Genomic DNA, 22,857 nt, shown 5'->3' on the forward strand with positions numbered 1-22,857 from the left:
TGTTTTCAGCCAGATCTACCATGGGTCTAGCTAGAAACGACTAAAGATTTGGCTATTGACGACGGCATACGATAGCCAGATATTTAGCTGTAGATCTGACTGTTTTCGACCAAATCTATAGTGTATCTGGCCGGTAACAGACAGATCAGTGCACGACAGACCAAATCCAATCGATCGTGCGTCATTTTGACGACTTTTGACCACCGTTCAACGGTTGTGACTGATTGGCTGTAAAAAGTTGGGTGGATGGGAATGTTTTTATTAATTTTAAAACTTTTATTGAGAAAAGTAATTGTTAAATGTTTTAAGAATAGAATAATATTGGATTTTGAAAAATATTAAAATAAACACATTTTTTATTTTTTAAAATAAAATAGTAGAATAAGATAGGGTTAAAATAGTAAAACAAGCAGAGCCTAAATTGTTGATGTTTCTAAAATAAGTAAGTGTTTACAGGATAAAAAAAGGTTAAACAAATAAGGTTAAAGGTTTCTTATAAAACAAAGTGCGTCTATATATATAATACTAAATATTATTAACAATCATCCTAAAGAAAGGCACCGTGCAGTCGTGAACCGCAGCATTTAAAAAAAAAAAAAAAAAAAAAAAAACGAGATTAATAAGTGGAACAGAAAACTGATGTGGACTCAAGTGGCTTAATTGGAGGCCACGTCACGTATTACGTTGGGATTGCTGTAAAGATAGAGACGTCTGGGGACTGGGCATGACTCATGAGTTGGTACTAATATTGTATGAGTTACTGTCATCCACTTTCTCACAACTTCGGCTATGCTCTATTACTCACCACACAAATTCAATTATATTAATAATTATTATCACCTAAATTTACAGCTTCAACTATGCTGTACACGTCATTTCTATTGAACTAAACATGGTCGTATTAACTAAGATCTAGCCCCTTATTTGTTGGATCCAACTATTGAAACGTGGAATTATTTGTTCATTAATCTTATTCTTATGTTTAAATCACCGACGGCTCCTCGTATTATGTTTTAATCAATAATTAAGGATGCAATTTGGGACTGATTATTTAATTAACTATTAATTTTAACTTTTGAAAACCCAAAGGTGTTTATGTAAGTGTATATTACGAAAATATTTTAAAATTAATATAAATATAAATTAATTATAAAAATTAATAAAAAGAGTGAAGGACTTTTTTCCATCCCAAATAATAGCTTAATGACACTTTCTCATAAATTGACTTTTAAAATATCACTATATCATCTAAATTTATATTATGTCTACATTATTGCGACTTCACATCATCACTATTCTCTTATTTGACCATCACTCACTAAAAGCTTTTAAACCGTACTCTAATCAATCCCACCAATCACCAACAATCAAACGATTAGGGTTTGTATAGCCGTCCCTTCAAGTTAAATTCTGATCAATCCTAATCATTAAAATCTAATATTTAATTACCAAAAAACTCATCAACCTTCACTCTTTAAAAGTCTCAATAATTTAGACTGAGTTTGTTCTCTGTTGTTTATTAAAATATAAATTTAAATAATAAAATAATATTTTAAAATTATTAGATGAAACAGTGTCAGTAATACATTATTTGAGTAGAAAGAAGTTCGTTAACTCTTAATAAAAAGGTTAAAAACCTATTGGCGATGACTTACCATTGTCAACCAAAGACACTATCAATATAAGAAAACAATAACTCCATGGACATGATATTTCTAATTTCTCCATGGAAAGTCGAAAAAGGTTCAATGTCGCATTCAATAATTACCAAGTCAACATTGCCAATACAACTATTCTAATAATTTTGACCATGCCATTGACAACCGATAACTCTATCAAGCTAACTTTAATCTTTTATTTTTCGTTAAATTTATATCTAAATAATTAAAAATGTATATTAAAGAAACATAAGTATCTTAATTATTGTTCATGTAAACGTATATAATCTTATGAAAACAAACCAATTTAATAATTAAACTTGAAGAAGCAATATTAATCATAAATGATTGATGTATGCTTCTTATACAATATAAACACGAAGGATTCTTGAAACTTCAAAATTATTGGAATGACACTTAAATATAACATAAGTCATAACCACATGATTGGTTTGGTACTAATTATTTTCAAAACTCATAATAATTGCACCATAAAAATATCACCGCTTTTAGCCAGAAATAATTAATCTGTCATGCTATTGTATGAGTTGAAGAATTTGAGTCAGAAAGTCAAGTCAAGTCTACAATATAAGTAACTTCTCATTTCTCTACAGTCTACACGTATGTATATTTGAATAATTCTATATTTATAATGGTCGTTACTCGTTAATAATAATTTGATTTATAAATGGTCTTCAAAGTTGATTATTGTCTCATTATTCACACATGATTTTCATGTGATATTTGACTCCTCATTTCTTTTTATTTTATTTATTTATTTTCCATTGATTTGGTGCAATGCTCTTGGCCTTTATATTCTTTAAATATAATATTTATTTTGTTGGGAATACGAATTTCAACTATAAACAATGTGAAAAAAATATTCAGTTGAGATTTAATGGCTGAATCATTTATTCAGTTCCCATGTGAGTTTGCAAGTATTCTCAGTGTAGACATACGTATTTATTTCTTCAGTTCATACTTGAACTTGTAATGATTGAATTTTGTTTTCTCTCACAATATTTTTCCAAACCCTTGTTTGTTTTCAAGATATGAGTTGAGAGGTGGGAATTAAAATAATCAACAATGATGTTTTATATTTTAAGTTTTAAATGGAACTATCTTTAATAATATTGATTTAATTTAGGGTTGCCCTAATTTGTTGTATTGTTTTTGACGAAAGGAATTATGAACTTTATTAAATACAAGATGGCTACCTCAATTGACAATAAAAAAAAATATTTTGGTAATAATCACGACTAGGTAAAAGATGTTTTGGTGTGGATGAAATGAATAATGCCACACTAAATTGGTGTGACTTTAGAGTTTGATTGGCGTAAAATTTGGACACCATTTGGTGTTTTATTGGAAATACCCTTACCCAATCGGGGGATAATAAGAAGAAACTTCTCAACTTCTAGTGTTTATTATGTATCATGAAAAGTAAAAGGAATGGAAAATTGAGGCTGATAAATAATAATAAAATTAGGTAAACTATAATGCATTTAAAGCAGTTGCGTCTAGCACATGGTTTAACTTTAATATGAGACGATTTTATATTTGTAATAATAGGGCGTTCAATTTTGTTTTCTCTCACAAGATTTTTCCAAAGCCTTGTTTGTTTTCAAGATATGAGAAAGAGAGGGAAAAATAATCAACATTGATGTTTTATATTTTAAGATTTAAATAGAATTATCTTTAATAATATTGATTTAATTTAGGGTTGCCCTAATTTGTTGTATTGTTTTTGACGAAAGAATTATGAACTTTATTACATACAAGACGGTGAAAAATATAATTTGTGTTGAGTGATAAATTTATGCAAACTGAATAACTGCCACGTGTCTCCCAAAGTGCTTTATCATCACGATGCATGTCAAAACCGTAGAAGATAACTTCTTTTAGAAGTCAACCCCATCTCAAAAGCCACATTTCAATTTGCATGTGAAAACCTTTACCTTTAAGGCTGCAAGTTATCTTTTAAGCTATGTGTTAATTCACATGGAGATTACTTTATTTATAAACTAATATGTGTAGTTTTATATGTGCAATTATATGTGGATTACTTTAAACTATTGGTCACCTTTAAAATATTATAAATAGGGATCTTCCACCTTAAACCAAAAGACCAGTTTCTGATTTTCTGAAGAGACATAAAACAGTTATCTCTCTAGTACAAATATCTTTTGAAAACACATTAATAAGATAACAGTAGACGTAAAAATTACGCTTTACATCCGAACCATTTTAAAAATTATTCTTGTTTATTCTTTCATTTACTTTTACGCATTATCTTTATTATTGCCCACAAGTTCAACATCATATTTCATTTCTCAGTCTCCCTTAAATGTTAAACCCTTGGTACAAACTTCTTTGAAGGCTTGTCTACATCTTATTGGTGCATCAACATTTTCACAACTTAAGTAAGGTATTTATGTAAAGATTATAGACCATTAAATCATAAATTTGATCCCATAGATGTTTGAATCACTATCCAATGCCAGTAACGTAATCGACGAAGGCCTATTTAATAATAATAGTATTGAAAGGTGTATTTTGAAGAAAAAAAATATACAGCAAAGTCAACCATAGGAGGCATAGGAGATTGCAGGGAGTGAGATAAATATTGAAATAGCTACCTTTAGGTAGCTTGACGATTTACTTGAGACTTTTGGGTGTATTACTCAAGAGGTATTGAGTTTGAATCCCTACGACTACTGTTGAAGTCTCACACCGATTAGGCACACTCAAGCCTACTGGTTTATAAGAGGGGATAATCATCCCATTTAACAAAGCCTTATTGGGTGAGGAGACAGACCCACCTCAAATTCTATCATAGTATGAGAGCTAGGTTCAGTTGAGTTTAGTGTTTGACCAACGAGTGAAGAGTTAAAGCTAGCAACTATCTCCTTTAACATGCATGACCCAATATATGGGCTTGACCATGAGACAGAATGTTGGAGTCTTACACCGACTAGGCACACTCAAGCCTACTAGTTTATAAGAGAGGATAATCCTCCCATTCAATAAGGCCTTATTAGATGAGGAGTCAGACCCACCTCAAAATCTATCATGGTATCAGAGCTAGGTTCAGTTGAGATGAGTGCTTGACCAGTGAATGAGAAGTTAGAGCTAGCAACTACCTCCTTCAACAGGCATGACCCAACATATAGGCTTCACCGTGAGCGAGAGTGTTGGAGTCTCACACCGACTAGGCACACTCAAGCTTACTGGTTTATAAGAGGGGGTAGTCTTCACATTCAACAACGCCTTATTGGTTGAGGAGTCAGACACATCTTAAATTCTATCAACTATTAATAACAAGCAGCCGTTGAGGGGCTTATCTGGTTGTTAATTTCAGGATCTTAAGAGACTAATAGAGATGCACGTAAGTTAGCTTAGATACTTTCGGATACCAAAAAAAAAAAATAATAAATAAATAAATATTGAAATTAAGTTGAATAATTTCATAAAACAAAACTGAGGGTTCATGAATAAGAACAAACTTCCCAACTTCTAGCGTTTATTATGTACTATGAAAAGTAAAAGGAATGGACAATTGGGGCTGACAATAATAAAAAATTAGGTCAACTACAATGCATTCAAAGCAGTTGCGTCCAGCACATGGTTTAACTCAAATAATCCAAGATTTATTAGATTTTTCAACATAACATTTGAAATTGTCGAGGCATGCATTTAACATCTTTATGGGGCAATGTGTGGACGCAAGACCCCAGTTTGAGGCTCAGGCTCAGCTACCATTCTTATCGAATTTGATTACGATGTTACAAAATTATAGGCTACATCCCCATGTTGACATTTTCAATTTGTTAAAACTCATATTTAGTTGCAATTCAATCATGTCAACATGTCGGTAGGTTGAGAAGAAAAGATAGAGGTAGCTTTTGATTGTATTATTCAAAAGTTTTTAAGTTTGAGTTTTTTTACGAATGATAATAGAGATAGTCACCGAAACTCTTATATTACTGATAGTTTTAAAGTTTCATGAAATTGGTTAAGATGCTTATGTAAAAAATAAAAAAATAAAAAAAAGAGATAAAAGTTAGCCCACACAATTAATAAGTGAAAGGGGCTTCGGGCCCATTTGTCATACATCATTGAAATAGTCCACCACTTTTCTCAAGGGACCACTTTTATCGAATATTTCATTTAATTTATAGCTAGAATCGGTGGGATTATCTGCTGTTGGTGGATTGGTATTTAAGAGTATGGACAAAATTTATTTATCCAAATGCTATAAATTTATCAGATGATTAAAACTTTATGTATCTTAAAATAAATATTTATGTCATTTATATTTATCTATAAAATAGATGTGAACTAAATGATAGTTTGCCAACTCAAGTTCAGCTTTATATTGCTAATGAGTTACAGAAATTCCTAAATGTCCTTACAACCAAGAAAGAAATATAACAATTCTTGGGAATTGCCAATTACATGCGTAGTTTTATTCCCAATATTTTTCAACTCACTTGTCAACTTTCCCAAATGCTTAAGAAGAATCCTCCTTCATGGTATGACAAGCAAACTAATGCAGCCAAGAATCTTAAACGCATTTCATCATTAACTTCAGAGACAATAGCTGGTCTTGAAGATTCGGGTTGATGAGTCATTAATTGGAGATAAACATTGAGATGTTGATCAGAACTCAAAAGAATCATTTTCAGAATCAAAGCTATTAGCAAATAATTCATCAATAAAAGACATATCAGCTTCGGATTCTGTTTGGAAGGAAGATAGAGAATCCTAAGAAATACCCGAAGTAATAAAAATAATTTTTAATATATGAAAATACTAAGGCTTCGTTTGTTTTGCTTTTGGGAATACTATTATTAGTTTTCCAAAAAAAGTTAAACAGTAAAATGTCATTATTCCCAAAATATTATTCTATATTTTTCAATTTCTTTTAAACTTCCTAAATTTGTTAATTTAACTAAACACCCTTAAATATTTTTTTTTTAAATTGCAAAAACACTCTGGCCACCCTTCGGTGGTGGTGGCCGACTATCCGTATTTAATGGATAGGTTGGGGATGTTTTTGTTAATTTTTAATATTTTATTATAAGGATGTTTAATAAATAAACAAATATAAAGGTTATTTTTATTAATTTCTAAATCTTACATTGTAATACCTGTTCAATTTAATTTTTTTCAAAATATTATTCTAAAAACTATAGAATAATGAACCAAACTCTAAATCTTTTATCCTTTAAGACGACAATCATTTTGTTTTTTATTCATAGTAAAGTAACATTATCTCCGACTTTATTATATAATTAATTTATTAATCAACATTAACCGAATAAATCATTCTTCTTAGCCTCAATTCTTGAATTCCATTGTCCACATATCTACCGCCACGTTTACTTTGACAAAATTGTTTCCTTATGCTTAAGTGGACGGCCCGATGTCGGTTATTCGTTAACCGATCTTCTTGAATTTTGCATTTCATCTATTTTGTTTTATTTTATGTTCCCCAAACAATTAACTCTTCTCGTTGAATTAAATATCAATTTATGTCCTGTCACGATACATTTGTATTAATTTGGTTGAGTGAGTGGGGTCTGGTAAGACTATTCTATTTATGGCCTTTAAGGTTCTAAACTTCTAATATAAAACTGAACAAATAATAATAAAAAAAAAATAGGGTTTGAAAGAGACCCATTAAGATAGCAAAATCCTAACTATAAAATAAATAAATAAAAATAAAAATGATTAGAAAAATAGGTGAGAACAACAATTTAATTATAATATAAAAAGAAATTGGGATTTGGGATCAGAGTGTCTATGTACAAAGAACCTCTTCTAATTACTTTTTATAAATATTTTTTAACAAAAAAGTATTCAGATTAATTTAATTTACTTTATCAACTATATTTAAAAAAATATATATTTTCTTTATTATTACATTCATTTTAAATTAATACCCCCAATTCCCAAAGCGTCAAAATTGATATGGCCTAAACGAAGGCACGAATGGGCCAGAACCCATTTGGGCTTAAAATGTAGGTTTTTAGCTGAGCAGAGTTTGATGGCCCATTTCTCTATCATAAGTTATAAAACGTGCATTCTCATAATGTACAACATAAGAGCAGCTGAATAAACCACGATGGAATAATATTTTAGCAGTTAGTGTGAGTCTGTCGAAGCTTATAAGCTAATTTTCATAAGCTTAGGCAAAACCCCCTATAATCAATCAATAAATTTATATTATGTATTATTTTTTTCTCTTCATCTGAAGATCAAATTGACAAGACAAATAGGATGGCCAAGCCACCGTTGTCACACAATGAGAAGAAGACAATAAGCCATTAATCTTAAACGACATAGTTGAATGTGACGTTCTCTTCCTTCCATCTCTTTCTTGTTCTGTACAGAGACAGAGTGACCACTCTTCTAATTTAATTTCAATTTCTTGTTGGTTGTTGCCATAGAGAAATTGCAAAGCTGGAATGAGGGATTGTGATGAAGGCAGGAGAGAAAAGGCTATGAAAAACTTAGAATGTAAGTTCTGATCACTTCTCGACCACTACAAATAAACTACAATTTTCACGTCGAGAAAAAAACATCTTTTATTGAGGGCCACAATCATCCCATCTCATGGATTGGCTGTGGACTTTGAAATTAATCAAAATATTGGCGTATGTATATACATCTAATTAACCCTGTCGTGTAATATGCACTTGAAGATTTGAGAAATATACTTATATATTACCCAAAAATCTCTCAATTAATCAATAATGCCTTGTCAGATTTGTTACTATGCGTAAATCCCTTGTTCTACTTTGCATGCAAACGAAACAACACGAACTAAAATGAATTGGGTTTAAATAATGTTTACTAAAATGCATGCTGGAGGTAATGATATCACTAAGCATCAAAAGTTAACCCTAAATCAATAGAATAAAAGCTACTCCGCCCTAATAGTTATCATTGGTCATGGCGGAGGAGTATTGCTGGACCTTGAAAGGCCATCTGATATGCAAGAGAATGTATAGTAGTTGATCGATCGAGAATTGAAGTAGATGATGGGCGTGATTCTCCAATAATAGTATGTTGATCTTGACAATATACCAACCTGATTTGGACTTCTCCATCAGAGTTTAGGAATAATAAAATTTTAGGTTTATGAATGCATGAAAACAAAGGTTAAGTCATCCCGTGAGCAAGTAAGAATTAACTTTATTTCCACCCAATTGCTGCTCTTGTCTTATGGACTCTTAAGTCATCAATCATATCATGCATGATTAGTTACCGGATAAACTAATGAATATATAAAGGTTTTCTCTCTTTTAATAAAGTTCTTTAAATCCTGTAGTGTATATGGCAATTAAGCTGACCGAAAGGTCGAAGAAATGTGGGCAGCTGCAGTGCGATTTGTACAGTTGGTTTGGTGTGTCTTCACTTGAAAAAGTCTTATATAAATAGAAACCAGCCTCAATATAAAGTGCAAAGAGCAGGAAAGCTTTTTAATTTGTCCAATGGCTTCATTCTGCATTGTAAAGAGTAAAAGTGAGACAAGAGCCAAGTCACGACAATAAATGTACACATCTTTTCTCTTCAGTAGAGAAAAGCCACTCTATAGTTAAGTTCTGTGTATAAAATACCAATTTTGATCTAATTTATAGTTAACATTTGAAGTTAAAACATAATTATATGTTCATGTAAATGCATTATGGAAAAAGCAATGCATTTTTAGACTTCATTGACATAAATTTTTATAATAATCCATCCCAAGATAGTCCCCACACTTTTCCTTCTACTCTTTCTTTCTGTGCCATGACATCTTTTCTACTGGTTCATCGAAGAAAGTTACTCCTCAAACGAGATTTACATACACTTCACTTTTCACCTGGCTATCCATATTCCCCATAAAAAGCAAGTTTCTATATAGAAATGAAAGGATATATACATTACATTATATTATTTTCTTTTTGTAAAGAAAATTACACCATTAATTCCACGTTACAGAAAATTCCTTACTCCTTATATTAAGCTCACGTTATTGTTTCTCTCTCTCCCTTCAAGAGAGAAAACTACTCTTAAACATGGCAACAACAACAACAAGGACAAGTTTTCTTCTCTTGTTTCTTGCGTCTCTCTTTTCTCTCTCCGTTCCTTCATCGTCTTCTTCGACGGATTCATTCCTTTTCGGAGGCTGTACTCAACAAAGATACGCACCCGACTCACCCTACGAGTTCAACCTCAACTCACTCCTCACTTCCCTAGTCAACTCCGCCACATATTCCTCCTACAACAACTTCACCATCCTCGGCTCCAGCCCGCAGGACGTCGTTTACGGGCTCTACCAGTGCCGCGGAGACCTCTCCATGCCCGACTGCGCCACGTGCGTCGCACGTGCAGTGAGTCAAGTGGGCGGGTTGTGCGCGCAAACATGCGGTGGAGCTCTGCAGCTTCAAGGGTGCTATGTCAAGTACGATAATACGTCGTTTTTAGGTGTGGAGGATAAGAGTGTGGTGTTGAAGAAATGTGGGCCGTCGGTTGGTTATGAGCCAGAGGCTATGGGCCGTAGAGATGCGGTGATGGCGGGCTTGGCCAATGCGGGTGGGCCGTATAGAGTTGGTGGGTCAGGAGGGGTCCAGGGTGTAGCCCAGTGTGTGGGGGATTTGAGTTTGGATGAATGTCAAGATTGTGTGTCGGAGGCGATCGGACGGCTGAAAAATGATTGTGGTACGGCGGATTTCGGTGATATGTTTCTGGGCAAATGTTATGCTAGGTACTCTACTGGAAAAGGCCATCTAGCTTTGAAGGACCACGGGGGTAAGCCACTCTCTCTACCTGTGAAATCAATGAGTGCGGCTTCATTTTTGTTTCCTTTTGGAGTTAATTATGATGATTGCAGATAAACTTAGCAACGATGGGGACAAGACATTTGCGATTATAATTGGATTGTTAGCAGGAGTAGCTTTATTGATAATATTTCTTACTTTCATAAGAAAGATGTTTGGGGGACATGGTAATGTCTTCTCTTTTACTAATTACTATGAAATTGTTGGAATTCGAGTAATCTTATATATTAATTCTGATGCATTTGATTATTTCTTTCTTTGCAGGTAAATAGAATATTGAGTTACTGGGCATACAGCTATGTCCTTCAAAAAGATCTACTTTAATTTGAAACTCTTCTGTTCCTCTTTTTATTTCTTCATGATGTCAACTTTCCTCTTTCTTTTTGCTCTTTTTTCAACTTCATTTATAATATTAATTCCTTCAAATGATGAGAAAAGGGCAAGTACCAAACAAAGTTGAAAAGGAAGTTCGGCTAAGATTCCACTCTCCTCTCCACTTGTTGTATTGTAAAATCTGCAAAAATATAATGGCCATATTCTTTTTGTAAAGTTTCAGATTCTGTTTCCTTTCTCTTCTGCTATTTTTCTTTTTACCAGTAAATTCATGGATCATGTCAATCAGATTGCTTTACTCTCTCATAATCTCAAGAAGTCTTTTTACAACTTTTGAAAATCAACAGTCTCCTATCTGTGTATTAAAACTAGGAGTGAATCATCTCCCTTTTGGTTGATAAATAAAATAAAATAAAATTAAAAAAGCGGTTTCCATATATCACTGTGATGAAACTTAATTATGTTAAGTGGGATAATGCTGGAATCGTCAAATTCCGTATATTGGTGGATCTACCAACTTAAAAATGTTATCGACAATTGAAGTGGAGAATCTGTGTTAATCTTACTTTTATTAAAGTTGATCAATTAATTGCATGAATTGCCCTCTATCCATGCATGCACAATCAGTTTCTATTTCAAATATATAATTCTTCAAGATTAATTAATGTTGGTAAGATATACAGCTGGATGTGCAGCTTGTAATTAGCAAGAACTCATTTCTTCAACATCGATCAATCTCCCCAAGTTCCAATATATATATATATGTATGTATGTATGAATATTTGCTTACTTTGTGGTGTCATATAAAGAAGATTTTGGGTACTTTGAGAAAATTGGATCTCGAGCAAAAGCCCTACACTAAACTACTAAAGTACTAAACTCCTCCATTCTTGTCACCAACTTCCATACCCCTTTTCTATTTTTAATGCTTTATTAATAAACTCTCTTGAGTGCTGTCATAAGCCAATTACTTAATCTCTATATCAACCAACCAAAGCATTGTTTTCTTTTACTTAAATTAATTCCATTATTGCAATAGGAGAGATAATTAATATTTTTAACTACCTCTAAGTAGTTTGACGGTTTGCTTGGGAAGAAGTTGTGAGTTCGAATCTTTACAACTATTAATAAAGGGTAGTCATTGGAGACTTATTTGATCGTTAACTTTAGGCTCTGAAGGACGAGTGAGGTACACACAAGCTGGCCTGGACACTTCTGGTTATCAAAAAAAAAAATAATAATAATAAAAAATTAATGCTTTTTTCCATTAATTTACTATCTTATTTCATTATTGCAATGTGAGGAACCCTGAAACAATAATTTATATTTCAAAACCAGCTGCACCTGAGAAAAGAGAGAGAGGTGATTAAAATTGAATTAGCTTCAATGATTAATATTTCCGTCTCTGAGTTTAAGTTTAATGCGTTGAGAGATCCGAGCATGCGCAGCTGGTTTAGTTTGACAAAAACTAGTTAGGTCGATCAAAAGTGAGCTTAATTTAAGTTTCCCTTTAATAATTTGACAATATATCTTTTTTCTTACTACTTTATGAAAAAGACCACCATTAATATAGTGGATTACATGTTTGCAAGAGCTATATATGAAGACAAACAAATTAAAGTCGATCGTTTTCTCTTTTTCTTTTGTTTTGTTTCTCCTAATCTCTCTTTATAATTAAGTATACTACACTGATTATTATTTCTTTTTCTTTTGTTTAGTCCTATTATTAATCTTTAATTAGAGAAACCGGCTATTGCTTATTATAAATATAGACTAGAAGTCATGCTGATACACAGAAATTAATAAAAACTTCTCCATAAATTACTCAAAATAAGACCAATATGAATTATCGTCTGTGTTTTACATATAAATATACTCTGACAATATCGAATATCAAACTGTAAAAGAGGTTTTATTGACAACTTGTTTGAAGACTTTTGAATTAAGAAGTTGGGCAGAGGATGAGACGAGCTTGTAGGTTAAGGAACGAAAGGAGAAAGTGGAAACATTTTTAAACTATGAAAAATATTAAAATTGTATCGAAAAGGAAATAAAGTAATAAAGGGAAGAAGCTACAGATGAATTATTGGCTTAAAGAGACAAACTAATTAAGTGATAATCAATTGATTTAGAATTCATGAATATGCCGTGGGGCATGCACATAGATTTGGTTGGATTCACTTATTTTTTAAAAATGAATGCGAGTAGTACATATCGAATTGAATAAATTAATATATAGGGAATGAATTTTATCATTGATATTATTAAAGATATATTGATATTTATATGATCGTTATTAAAGATATATTGATATTTATATGATCGTTACATTAAGGCAATCGTCGTAAATTCTTCAATAATTAAGTTAATATCACATATCCTTTTCTTTTCATACTGACATGATGTACAAAATTAAGGCATCAGTTGACAGTTTGTCACGTTTGGATGGCCAGAAATGGCCATACGGCGCACGGAGGCTATTTCCTACCTTCAGTATGCCGTTAGGTTGCCAGTGGCCGACAGTGACTGAGTTGGTGGGGGTGTTTTGTTGATTTCAAACTTTTATTGTGGGATTATTTTTGCTAAGTTTTTAAATGCAGGGGATTATAATAATCGAAATAATAATCAATATTAAAAAATAATATAGTAATAATATTTAATTAGAGGATAATTCAGTAATTTAAATAACATATCCATCAATTTATTTCTCCCAATCAAACATATTAATATAATATACCCACCAATTAATCAAACACATTTTCCTAAAGATTCTCAATAATCCAATATTCCCTGAACCAAACGCCCCCTTAAGGTTTTGAAAATAATATAAATCCCCCAAGTTTTTAGATGTTAGAATAAATGGTTTAAGGGGAATTAGGTAATATTTACAAACTCATATGGTGCAAAGTAATAGTTCATTAACGGTTCACTACGACAGGAGACTTTTTGTTATTTAAAAAATATCGAGAGGATTTTTGCTATTAAATTATATACATTAATGTGTCTATGTCTTTAACTCGAAATAATAAAATGTTTTAAGACTTGCAACATATACAAATAACGTTGTATATTATCAAATATAAAACTCATGAATATTGCAATATATTTACGGGAACCAACAGTCCAACTCGAATAGATCCCTTGATTTAATAAAGAAAGGGTTTTTTAAACTTTTATTAAAATATATAGTAATTAAGTACTGTTAAGTGATAATGTTAAAATAAAAATAATTATTTTAATGTTATGTTATTTATATATTATATTTCTTTAATATTTAACTTATTATGGATTTGAAGTAAGACTGGGCGGAGCTATTCAGCCCACATATGATATGAATACCCATTTATAGTCCGGCTTATCCCATTTATGCATCATCAGCCCATGTACCTTTCGTTTGATAAAATTAAATAAAGAGTAAACAAAACAATAAACAATATCGATTAAGAAAAATATATTAAAAAAAATCTTTAAAAATTGTTAGGAAAATTTTTACAGTACATTCGAGTATTTATTTGGATAACTTTCAATAAGAATAAGAATTTCCATCTTAAATTAATCCTAGTATTGATTTAAAAATGATAAATTATTATAAATATATAATTCAAAACTGGATCCATTTTATGATATAAAAGACGTCAAAGATTTAGCCTATTATTACCCCAAACCCATTATCCAAGAACCCTTAATATTATAGATATATAAGAACGTGCCTCGTGACTCCTAAACTTAATGCATAAGCCAAAAACCAAAAACTCATGATCAATTTCATGTGCTTTTTATAGGAGTTCTTAGGCATGGGTGCCTCAAGTTTAGGACTCATGAGACATAATCTTGAAAATGGGAGATATTGATGGAAGTCTCCTCTCTCTCTCTCTCTTGTGTGTGTTGTTAAGATTCAAGCCTAATAATCAATCTCCAATATCAATCAATCACACAACCAAAACAATCCACACAATAACACAATCAAGAACAAACACAAGGTTTTTATCGTGGTTCACCTATCCAAGATTGGATATATTACATCCACGTTGAGCTCAAGAATATTTGGGGCTCATTGCACTAATTAATCAAGAACTTACAATTACAAGAACAAAGATCAATCAATCTTTCACTCAATCACAACCAAAACTCACTTTGTAACTCCTAATCTAGATAAACTCTTCCTAGTATCTCTAATCTTTGAGAGAATAGATAACCCTTACAGAATGACTAAGAACTAATCACTCACTCACTGAAACTACACTGACTTTTGAACTGAAAACTGAAAAATTTGAGAGCACTCTGTGTTTCATGAAAAAGGGAAGAAGACTGATTAGTTACTGCACTTTTTGGGGTTGCTTGTAATGTTGACTTGAAATGTAAATCTCAGCCGTTGGATCACTGTTGCCATCAACGATCAGCATTCTCCCAAGCATGTTAAAAATGATAGCGCACAACTTATTCATTTTAAGCACATGCGACAGCGTTTTAGTGGCTTCACTTCAACATGTGTTTTCTGATCTGATTGTGTTTTCTTTATTAAAGTAATCGATTGAATTTTACTGAAAATTCGAGCTTTTTAAAACTGATGCTCAGTGTTTCACATAACTCCCCTTCTACATCTCTTATATTGTATTGTATTGTTGTCTGTTTTACATGTTGAGTCTCAACTCGTCTTTAATTTGTTTTATGTTTATGTGATTGATGAAAAACTGAGATTTATTTTGATGGACAAAGTGACATAGAACGTCTAGCAAATGAATTATTAGATAGGGTTAAGTATTAGAAGCCCAAACATTGATATATCAACTTTAAATAACCATAACTTTTGATCCAAAAAGAGTTACGGGGCCTATAATATATTAACGGAAAACTCATTTTGAGCCCTACGACGTGGGCTCAAAATCCATTGTTTCGGCGTGTTTCGAGATTTTTTTTTAGTTTTTTGTGTGTTTCTTCCTATTTTATTTAGGATTTTCATTTTTTTAATTAATTTGAATTTTATTTTATTGTTTATTGGAAGTTTTGTTAGGGTTGGTTGTCACCATATATAAACTTATTATTCGTTTTTTTATTATTCAGATTTTAAGACTTAAGTTTATGTGATTGTGACTTGTTTATCAATTCTAAAGGTATAATCAAGTATTAACCTTATTGTTATGCTACCTCGATGCATTAGTTAGACAAAGTGATTGATGTCAACCTACTCCAATTCCTCTAAAAGTAAAAGTTCGCGTATGAAAGAGTGAAGGATTCTACATTTGGGCTGTGACGACATATTGTCCATAGTCAACAACATGGGTTGTTTGTGTACTTGTAAGAAGCTTGCTAATCTTGTCACTAGGATTCTCCATTCCTAATTGGAGCAGTGTATGTTATAATTTGCCAAGTTGCTATCCTAATGTATGTTGTATAGTTGCCAGCTTTTTTTTTATTTTTTATTTTTATTTTTATTATTACTGTATTTTTTAAAATTTTGGGTAAGTTTGTCATCGTTTAGTGCATTATCACAGGTGTTGCTTGATTAGAGTGGGTTGCTCTTGAACAATTGGAATTGTTAGTTAAGGCTGAATTTGTGTTGTGCACGAATTTATTTTTCCCCTTTTTGTGAATTGCTTCTTTATGTTCTTTCTATTTGTGTTATAATGAGGTGTTTGTCAAGGGTTCCATTGAAGCCACTTGTTTAACCTTGGGTCCTTGGCTGCTTAGTTAAACTGACCTTAATGACTTTTGTTTGTAGATAAAGAGTGCAATAAATAGAACAATTTAAATAAGATAGTTGCTGCCTGCACTCTCCAGTTTAGTGTCACGTTTGTCAAAATGTTTTAACTTTTGTATTTATTAATAATAATATATTAAATAAGATAGTTGTTGCCTGCACTCTTGTTATGTTTAACTTGTTTCATAATTTTCAATTGCGCTGGTTATTCGATACTTGTTAAGATGACTCATGATATTCTTTAATATATCAATAATATCCGTGGCTTTTGAGTTAGCTTTAGTACTGAAAGCAAAATGATTAATAAATATCAAAACTCACTTCGATCAAATAATCTTTGTTATACCCTTAAATTTGGCTGTGTGGATATGAAATTAAAGATAATATGTTAACATAATATTTTATAGGTTTTATTATTTTCATTTGTTAATATTTATAGTTATTAATTATAGATGATGATGTGGATGATGATCTTTTTCATGTGCCATTAACTAATCTGGAGATTACGGAATCAGGGGAATCCATTAATACCACCATTGTGGAATGAACATGAGTTGCCCAAGAATCTCTATAGTTGAACGATGCCAAGTTAAATTTATGTTATGTTTTTGTATTTGTGTTTTTGAGTTTATGTATTTATTTTTTATATGTTGGTAGTGGTTTGTGATGTTAGAATATGTGTGTGTTTTAAATTGATGAGAAATTGAGTTGGTTGTGTATTGAATTGAATTGAAGTTGGAGGAGTTGACTATGGGATTTGATAGTAACAAATGTAAAGTGCAGAAATTGTGAAGGTGTGATTGTAAAAAATGAAAACTGTAATGAAAAAATATAGGGTGCGTTTGGTTTATTATTTTGGATAGGATTTTGGGGATAGTATTAGGTTGTTGGATAGGGGAGTATTACGAGATAAACTTTAAAAATTTATGAAAAAACCCTTAGGTTTACTAATTTAATTAAAGACCGTAGTATATAAAATGACAAAAACACCCCCGCCAAAGCCAGAATCTGGCCGAAAAATTTCGTTACGACACAGACCGGTTGGATCTATGCCGTAACGCGTCGTTATAGCCTTTTCTTGCCAGATCCACTTTTCCAGATCTACGAACTGCTGTGACTGTGACAGTCGGAAAAGGCTAAAACGACGGCCAAAGATATGGCCGTCGTTGTCTGTTAATGACGGCAGTAGATCTGGCCTTTTCCGGCCAGATCTGGCCATTACCGGCTCTTTTCGGTGGTTGTGTGACTATTGTAATAGATTCCGGCTATCACCGGCGGTGATTGTCGGAATCTGACAGGTATTGGTAGGTGGGGGTGTTTTTGTTAGTTTTTAAACTTTTTTTCTGGGGTGGATTTAATGAAATTAATAAACTTATAGGGTCTCAACGTGATTAAAAAAATAGACTAATATTTTGGGAATAACGTGCCAAACAATATTTGAAAAATAGGATTGGGAATATGGATAAAAACAATAAGCTTAACGCACCCACAGATACCCACGCGTTCACCCTTAACCGCATAAGGAAGGGTATGACTTATGAGTCCAATATTTTAGGCCCGTTCAGAATCAGTCGTTTTGGGCGCTACCCATTGGATGTGTACTCATTGGGCCTGACATGTACCCGTTTAGGCCCAAACCATACCCGTTTGGGCCCGGTCGGCCTGCTTTGCAGGTTTTCCTTTTAACTTTATAAAGCATTTGGATTTGTGGGCTGAGTTCTTTTGTTCTTGGGCTTTGCCTGTTGGCTTTTTTATTTTGGCCCTCATTTTGGGCAAATATAACAGGTGTTTTATCAAACAATTCTGACGTTATCGATAATAAAATTAATATCTTCTCGAAAGTCCTGGAAAATAACTACAAAACAGAGGATAAGACGCAACGAAGATTCTGGATACTCAAAGACGACTCTTGCAACCAACTCATAAATAAAACTAGAACCCAATCCTCTTCAACTCCACGATCAAAAACACTTATAATTCTGAATCAATTCACAGCTCCAATGGCTGACTTTTTTCCATTTCGTCGTTTCTTCTTGAGCCCTCCTGTCTTCCGTGAATGGTCAGGATCATCCGCCCTCATGGATTGGCTTGAATCTCCAAATGCCCACATCTTCAAAATCAACGTCCCAGGTAATCTCTCCTATTTTCCATACGCATGATTTTATAAATGGGTTTTGTGTTGAATTTAGGTGGAATTTATTTGATTGAACATTTTTGTTTGATTGATCAATAGGATTGAGCAGAGAGAACATAAAGGTGCAAATAGAAGATGGGAACGTAATGCGGATAACAGGAGAGGCAAGTAAAGAGGAGCAAAATGGGAAAGACACGGTTTGGCATGTAGCTGAAAGAGGAACAGGAAAAGGAGAATTTTCTCGAGAAATTGAATTGCCGGAAAATGTGAAGTTGGATCAGATCAAGGCCCATGTGGAAAATGGTGTTCTCACTGTTGTCGTTCCGAAAGATGCAAGCCCAAAGCCCAATAAAGTTAGGAATGTAAACATTACTAGCAAGCTCTAGGATTTAAGCTCTTGAAAATGGCCATGGGTTAAGAATAACAACAGTTCTTCGTGTAGTTTGTGTTGTAATAAAAAATAAATCTCACTCAAACTAGTGCACGTATCTATATGAGTATAATTATTAAATTTTAATATTACAAATATGTCGTGAAGACGAGGTTTTGAAAAGCATTACGTATTCGAAGACTAATTATCAAGTTGAATTTATTACTTGGGAAAAAGAGTTATGTTCACATTATTTAATGAACTTATGCTTTTATTGTCTATCATCTCATTGAAAAACAATGTCAGTAAGAATTATTGGTAAAATAATCTAAGGGATTAGGTTTTTATGTTTGGATATAAGTCCAAAACTCTGATTTATATGAATAATTTATAACTGTTAGATGATGGAATTGTCATATATCTTTAAATCTTTTAAAGATCAAGTAAAATTAGAGTAATAGATAATCCAAATCCAGTGGGTAATGGCAATGTTTTAAAGCCCAATCGTCTGGGCCTTCATTGGGTTGGGTTACTAATTTTCCTATTCACCGAAAACCTTAAAAATTGAGATGATGATTGGCGAATAATTGAAAGTTGAGATGTTGGGGGTTTAAAGAGAAAGGGTCAGTGAGTGCAATGGTGGCGACGAAGGTTATTTTCAGTAAATGAATCGATCGAAAATAAAAAAAAATCGGTGATGGCAATAGTCCACTGTTGTTGTTAACTTCAAAATCTTTAATCAATTCATTCTTCAAAGTGTAATCTAATGATTGCATTGTTAAGAAAACTAATACCTCAAGTCATTTAATTAATTTTCAATAATTTAAATAATCAAAGTTTTAATTAGTTAATTAAGAAAGAAGGACCCACTAATTAATCCTTAAGTATGTAGTTGGTGTTGTGATTTATGATTACATAGTTGTACCAATTGATTGATGTAGTTAATTCTTTTTTTTTTTTTTTAAATTATTACTATATTGTAACGGGAATTCGGTAGAAACAATAAGCTACCAACAAGGTTAAATAATTAATTATAATAAGTATAATATATTAACAATCTGGGGTTAAACTTGACAAGGACAGCAGTTTGTCAATAACAATATTTACAATGAAAAATAACTAAATTATGGATCAAGTATCATATGAGATCACTTACTGCTTAATAAACAAATTTAATACTTATGCACACAAGTGAGATTTTTCAATGTAAATTGCGAGATTGCATGTATGATTTAACTCTTCATGCAATATTTTTTATTATTTACCGCTGCATAAAGATAATATAGTTTTGCGGTGATCGACAATCGACGAGAAGTCAGGTGTCAGAGTGAGAGAGGTTTTATAGAAAGGATATTAGATGGTTCAAATGGTATTGACATAGAGAATTTTTGCCACCAGAATTGGCCAGAATAGGCTTTGGGTTGTAACAGAATATTAACTTTGGGTGAGAAAGTGGTATTTTGAAACTTTTGGGTGGGAAATTAATTTAGGCAAACCTTGGGTGGGAAAAAGTTGTTTACTAAAAAATTAATATTATTGGAAAAACATTAAGTGATGTTATCCCCATCGGCCCCTCACCATTTATTTTATTACACATCTTATCCTTTTTAAGATGACTAACATAGACAAATTAAAATAATAATTATAATCAAGATAAGATCCCTAATTTCCCTTATAAATTATAAAACCTTATTTTAGATCAATATTTTTCAATGTCTCCTTCCTTATTTTTGCTTCAACTTGTTTTTCTTTTTTTCATTTTTTTTTTAATTGATAAAACAAAACAAAAAATGTGTTATCTTTTTTAATGATGCAAATATTTCTTAAATTGTTTCGCAATTTCAACACTTATGTAAAATCGTGCACTTCGTGTTATTTCAGCTGTACTCCGCTTGCAGCTCGCGCAAGTGATCCTCTGGATTAGCCAAATCATAGCATAATCATGAAGTTTTCAAAGTTCAAGTCTTGAACCTTAAGAACTGGAGGGTTTTTGTTATGCCTAAAAAATAAGGGTTGACACAGGCTCACGTCAACAAGGACCAATTAGAGTTTAGGAAGGCATTATGCCGTCTAGGCGCTGCCACGTTGTCCAAGGTTAGAAGGAGTAAGGTTGTTATCCGCTTGACAGGTAAAAGCTAGGCGAGTGAGTGGCTGGGAGTCACACACTTGCCAAGGCCCTACGCGATTTAAGTATATCTTTCATGCAATCGACCAATGAGAAGCAAAGTAGGAACTGCGTGGCACCTACCCGCTGACAAACTCATAATCATTACCAAAAACCTCTTATTATAAATAGAGAACTCCCCTCTATTTTTTGGGATTCTAGTCGTGATAACAAAAATAAATAAATAAATAAATAAATAAATAAAAACACTCTCTCTCCCTCTGTATTTCTGCTCTCTTAGATCGCTGCATACGACCTGATTGTACTCTTTCGTAAATAAACAGAGAATGGACGTAGGATTCGCCTTGAGTATCTGAACCACTTTAAAAATTGTCTCCCTATTATTTGATTCATTTTCCAGTTCACATGTAATCTCTAAATCCGTCTAGCACTTTGTACGTGTGAATAATTGGTGTCAAAATCTAGCATCAACAACTATTATTTATGTTTTTACTCTCACCTTATTACTTATCTTTTATTACCAAATAATTTCCATTGCTGTTAGAAAACTCCAAGTGCCATGAAGAATTTTGCTTGTAAATAATACAGCAGGAGACAATGAAACACTAAGAGCAAATCAGACAACTTCATCAGTAAGACAGAATGTCTCAAAGGCAGCCACACAAAAAATTTAAACCCCCACGAAGATGTAACACCTTATTTTGAAACAAAATCACAACAGTCTTTCCCTTCTTGTGAATCATTTTCATTTATTATGCAACATTCATATTATAGCAAAATGATCCAGGAAAGCAAAATGGAAAACGTAAAGACGTATCATTCTCAATTAAAACAAACAGAATTGCATGATTGTAAACCGTACAAGAAACTAATTTACTCTTAAACTCAGATTTGCCCAAAAAGATTTTATTCAATTTTGGGATTGCCCATTTCTTCATTTCTATTTACAGACTATATTATCCTAATGAAAGGATATGCTTAACTGACTACATTTTACAAGGATAAAAATGGGAATTAAATTTCAAGTGTCCCATTTCATCTTTCATAGAAAGAAACCATTTACAAGGTGATGCATATGCATATGCAAATGCAGAAGGATAAAAGAGCTTCATTGGGAAGAGGGAGAAGAGGAAGTAGTACTAGTTGTTAGAAACAGCAAACATATCGCTTCGCTAGTCCTTTAGGGACATCTGAAAATGGTGAGAAGCAATATACTGTTGATGCTCGGGTGGGGTCAGGCAACTCCTCCAATGAACTTGCTCTTAATCTGGGGGATTCTGTGAGCATCTTTACTATTCTGCTCTCAGTTTTCACCGCATTGACATTAATGTGCCAACTCTTTTCTCCCTCTCAGCTTTCCTAGCACTAGGGGTCCTCTTCAGTTTTCCCAATTCCTCCATTATGACTTTCTCAACTTTGTCAATTGAGTTCAAAAGTTTCCTCTGAGGTGTGAGAGATTCTAACTCTCCACCAGCCTGATTTGTGATGATATGAAGCAAAATCTTAGGGGGAATATGCTTCTTATGGAAAGTTGGATTTGGGGACAGCACTGAAGTATTGTGCTCTAGCTGAGCACCTGCCAGTGGCTCAGGGGTGTCAACTACTCTTTGATCCTGAGACATTGGACTTTCCATCTGTAGACCTTCAGCTGCTCCCAAGCGAGCTCCTCTCCTTTCAATCGCCTGATGAAAGCCAGAGTTAGAAATCT

The 22,857-nt window shown here is 32.6% G+C and overlaps 3 protein-coding genes across 3 annotated transcripts in view; 2 read left to right on the forward strand and 1 right to left on the reverse strand.

Annotated features, from left to right (window-relative positions):
- Window positions 1-9,630: 9,630 nt before the first annotated feature.
- LOC116120072 (plasmodesmata-located protein 7) lies at window positions 9,631-11,038 on the forward strand. Its single transcript, XM_031406011.1, has 3 exons — window positions 9,631-10,460; window positions 10,543-10,656; window positions 10,754-11,038. Exons 1-3 carry the CDS (start codon window positions 9,728-9,730, stop codon window positions 10,759-10,761), a joined length of 855 nt encoding a protein of 284 aa, XP_031261871.1. The 5' UTR covers window positions 9,631-9,727; the 3' UTR covers window positions 10,762-11,038.
- A 7,319-nt stretch (window positions 11,039-18,357) lies between these two features.
- Window positions 18,358-19,173, forward strand: LOC116120065 (15.7 kDa heat shock protein, peroxisomal-like). Its single transcript, XM_031406007.1, has 2 exons — window positions 18,358-18,650; window positions 18,754-19,173. Exons 1-2 carry the CDS (start codon window positions 18,521-18,523, stop codon window positions 19,038-19,040), a joined length of 417 nt encoding a protein of 138 aa, XP_031261867.1. The 5' UTR covers window positions 18,358-18,520; the 3' UTR covers window positions 19,041-19,173.
- A 3,286-nt stretch (window positions 19,174-22,459) lies between these two features.
- The window catches only part of LOC116120069 (protein POLYCHOME-like), a 3,112-nt gene continuing 2,714 nt past the window's right edge, over window positions 22,460-22,857 (reverse strand). The window contains exon 2 of the mRNA XM_031406009.1: window positions 22,460-22,831. Coding sequence (XP_031261869.1) covers window positions 22,460-22,831 — 372 coding nt within the window. The remainder of the gene's footprint in view (window positions 22,832-22,857) is intronic.

This window comes from Pistacia vera, unplaced genomic scaffold (genome assembly GCF_008641045.1).
Source record: "Pistacia vera cultivar Batoury unplaced genomic scaffold, PisVer_v2 Contig920, whole genome shotgun sequence".
Taxonomy (NCBI): domain Eukaryota; kingdom Viridiplantae; phylum Streptophyta; class Magnoliopsida; order Sapindales; family Anacardiaceae; genus Pistacia; species Pistacia vera.

Bases quoted from the DNA above. Each gene is read 5' to 3' on its own strand.
- LOC116120072 (XM_031406011.1), top strand. From the start codon at position 9,728: ATGGCAACAACAACAACAAGGACAAGTTTTCTTCTCTTGTTTCTTGCG. The intron at 10,461-10,542 runs GTAAGCCACTCT...TGATGATTGCAG, and splicing joins AGCTTTGAAGGACCACGGGG to ATAAACTTAGCAACGATGGG.
- LOC116120065 (XM_031406007.1), top strand. From the start codon at position 18,521: ATGGCTGACTTTTTTCCATTTCGTCGTTTCTTCTTGAGCCCTCCTGTC. The intron at 18,651-18,753 runs GTAATCTCTCCT...ATTGATCAATAG, and splicing joins CTTCAAAATCAACGTCCCAG to GATTGAGCAGAGAGAACATA.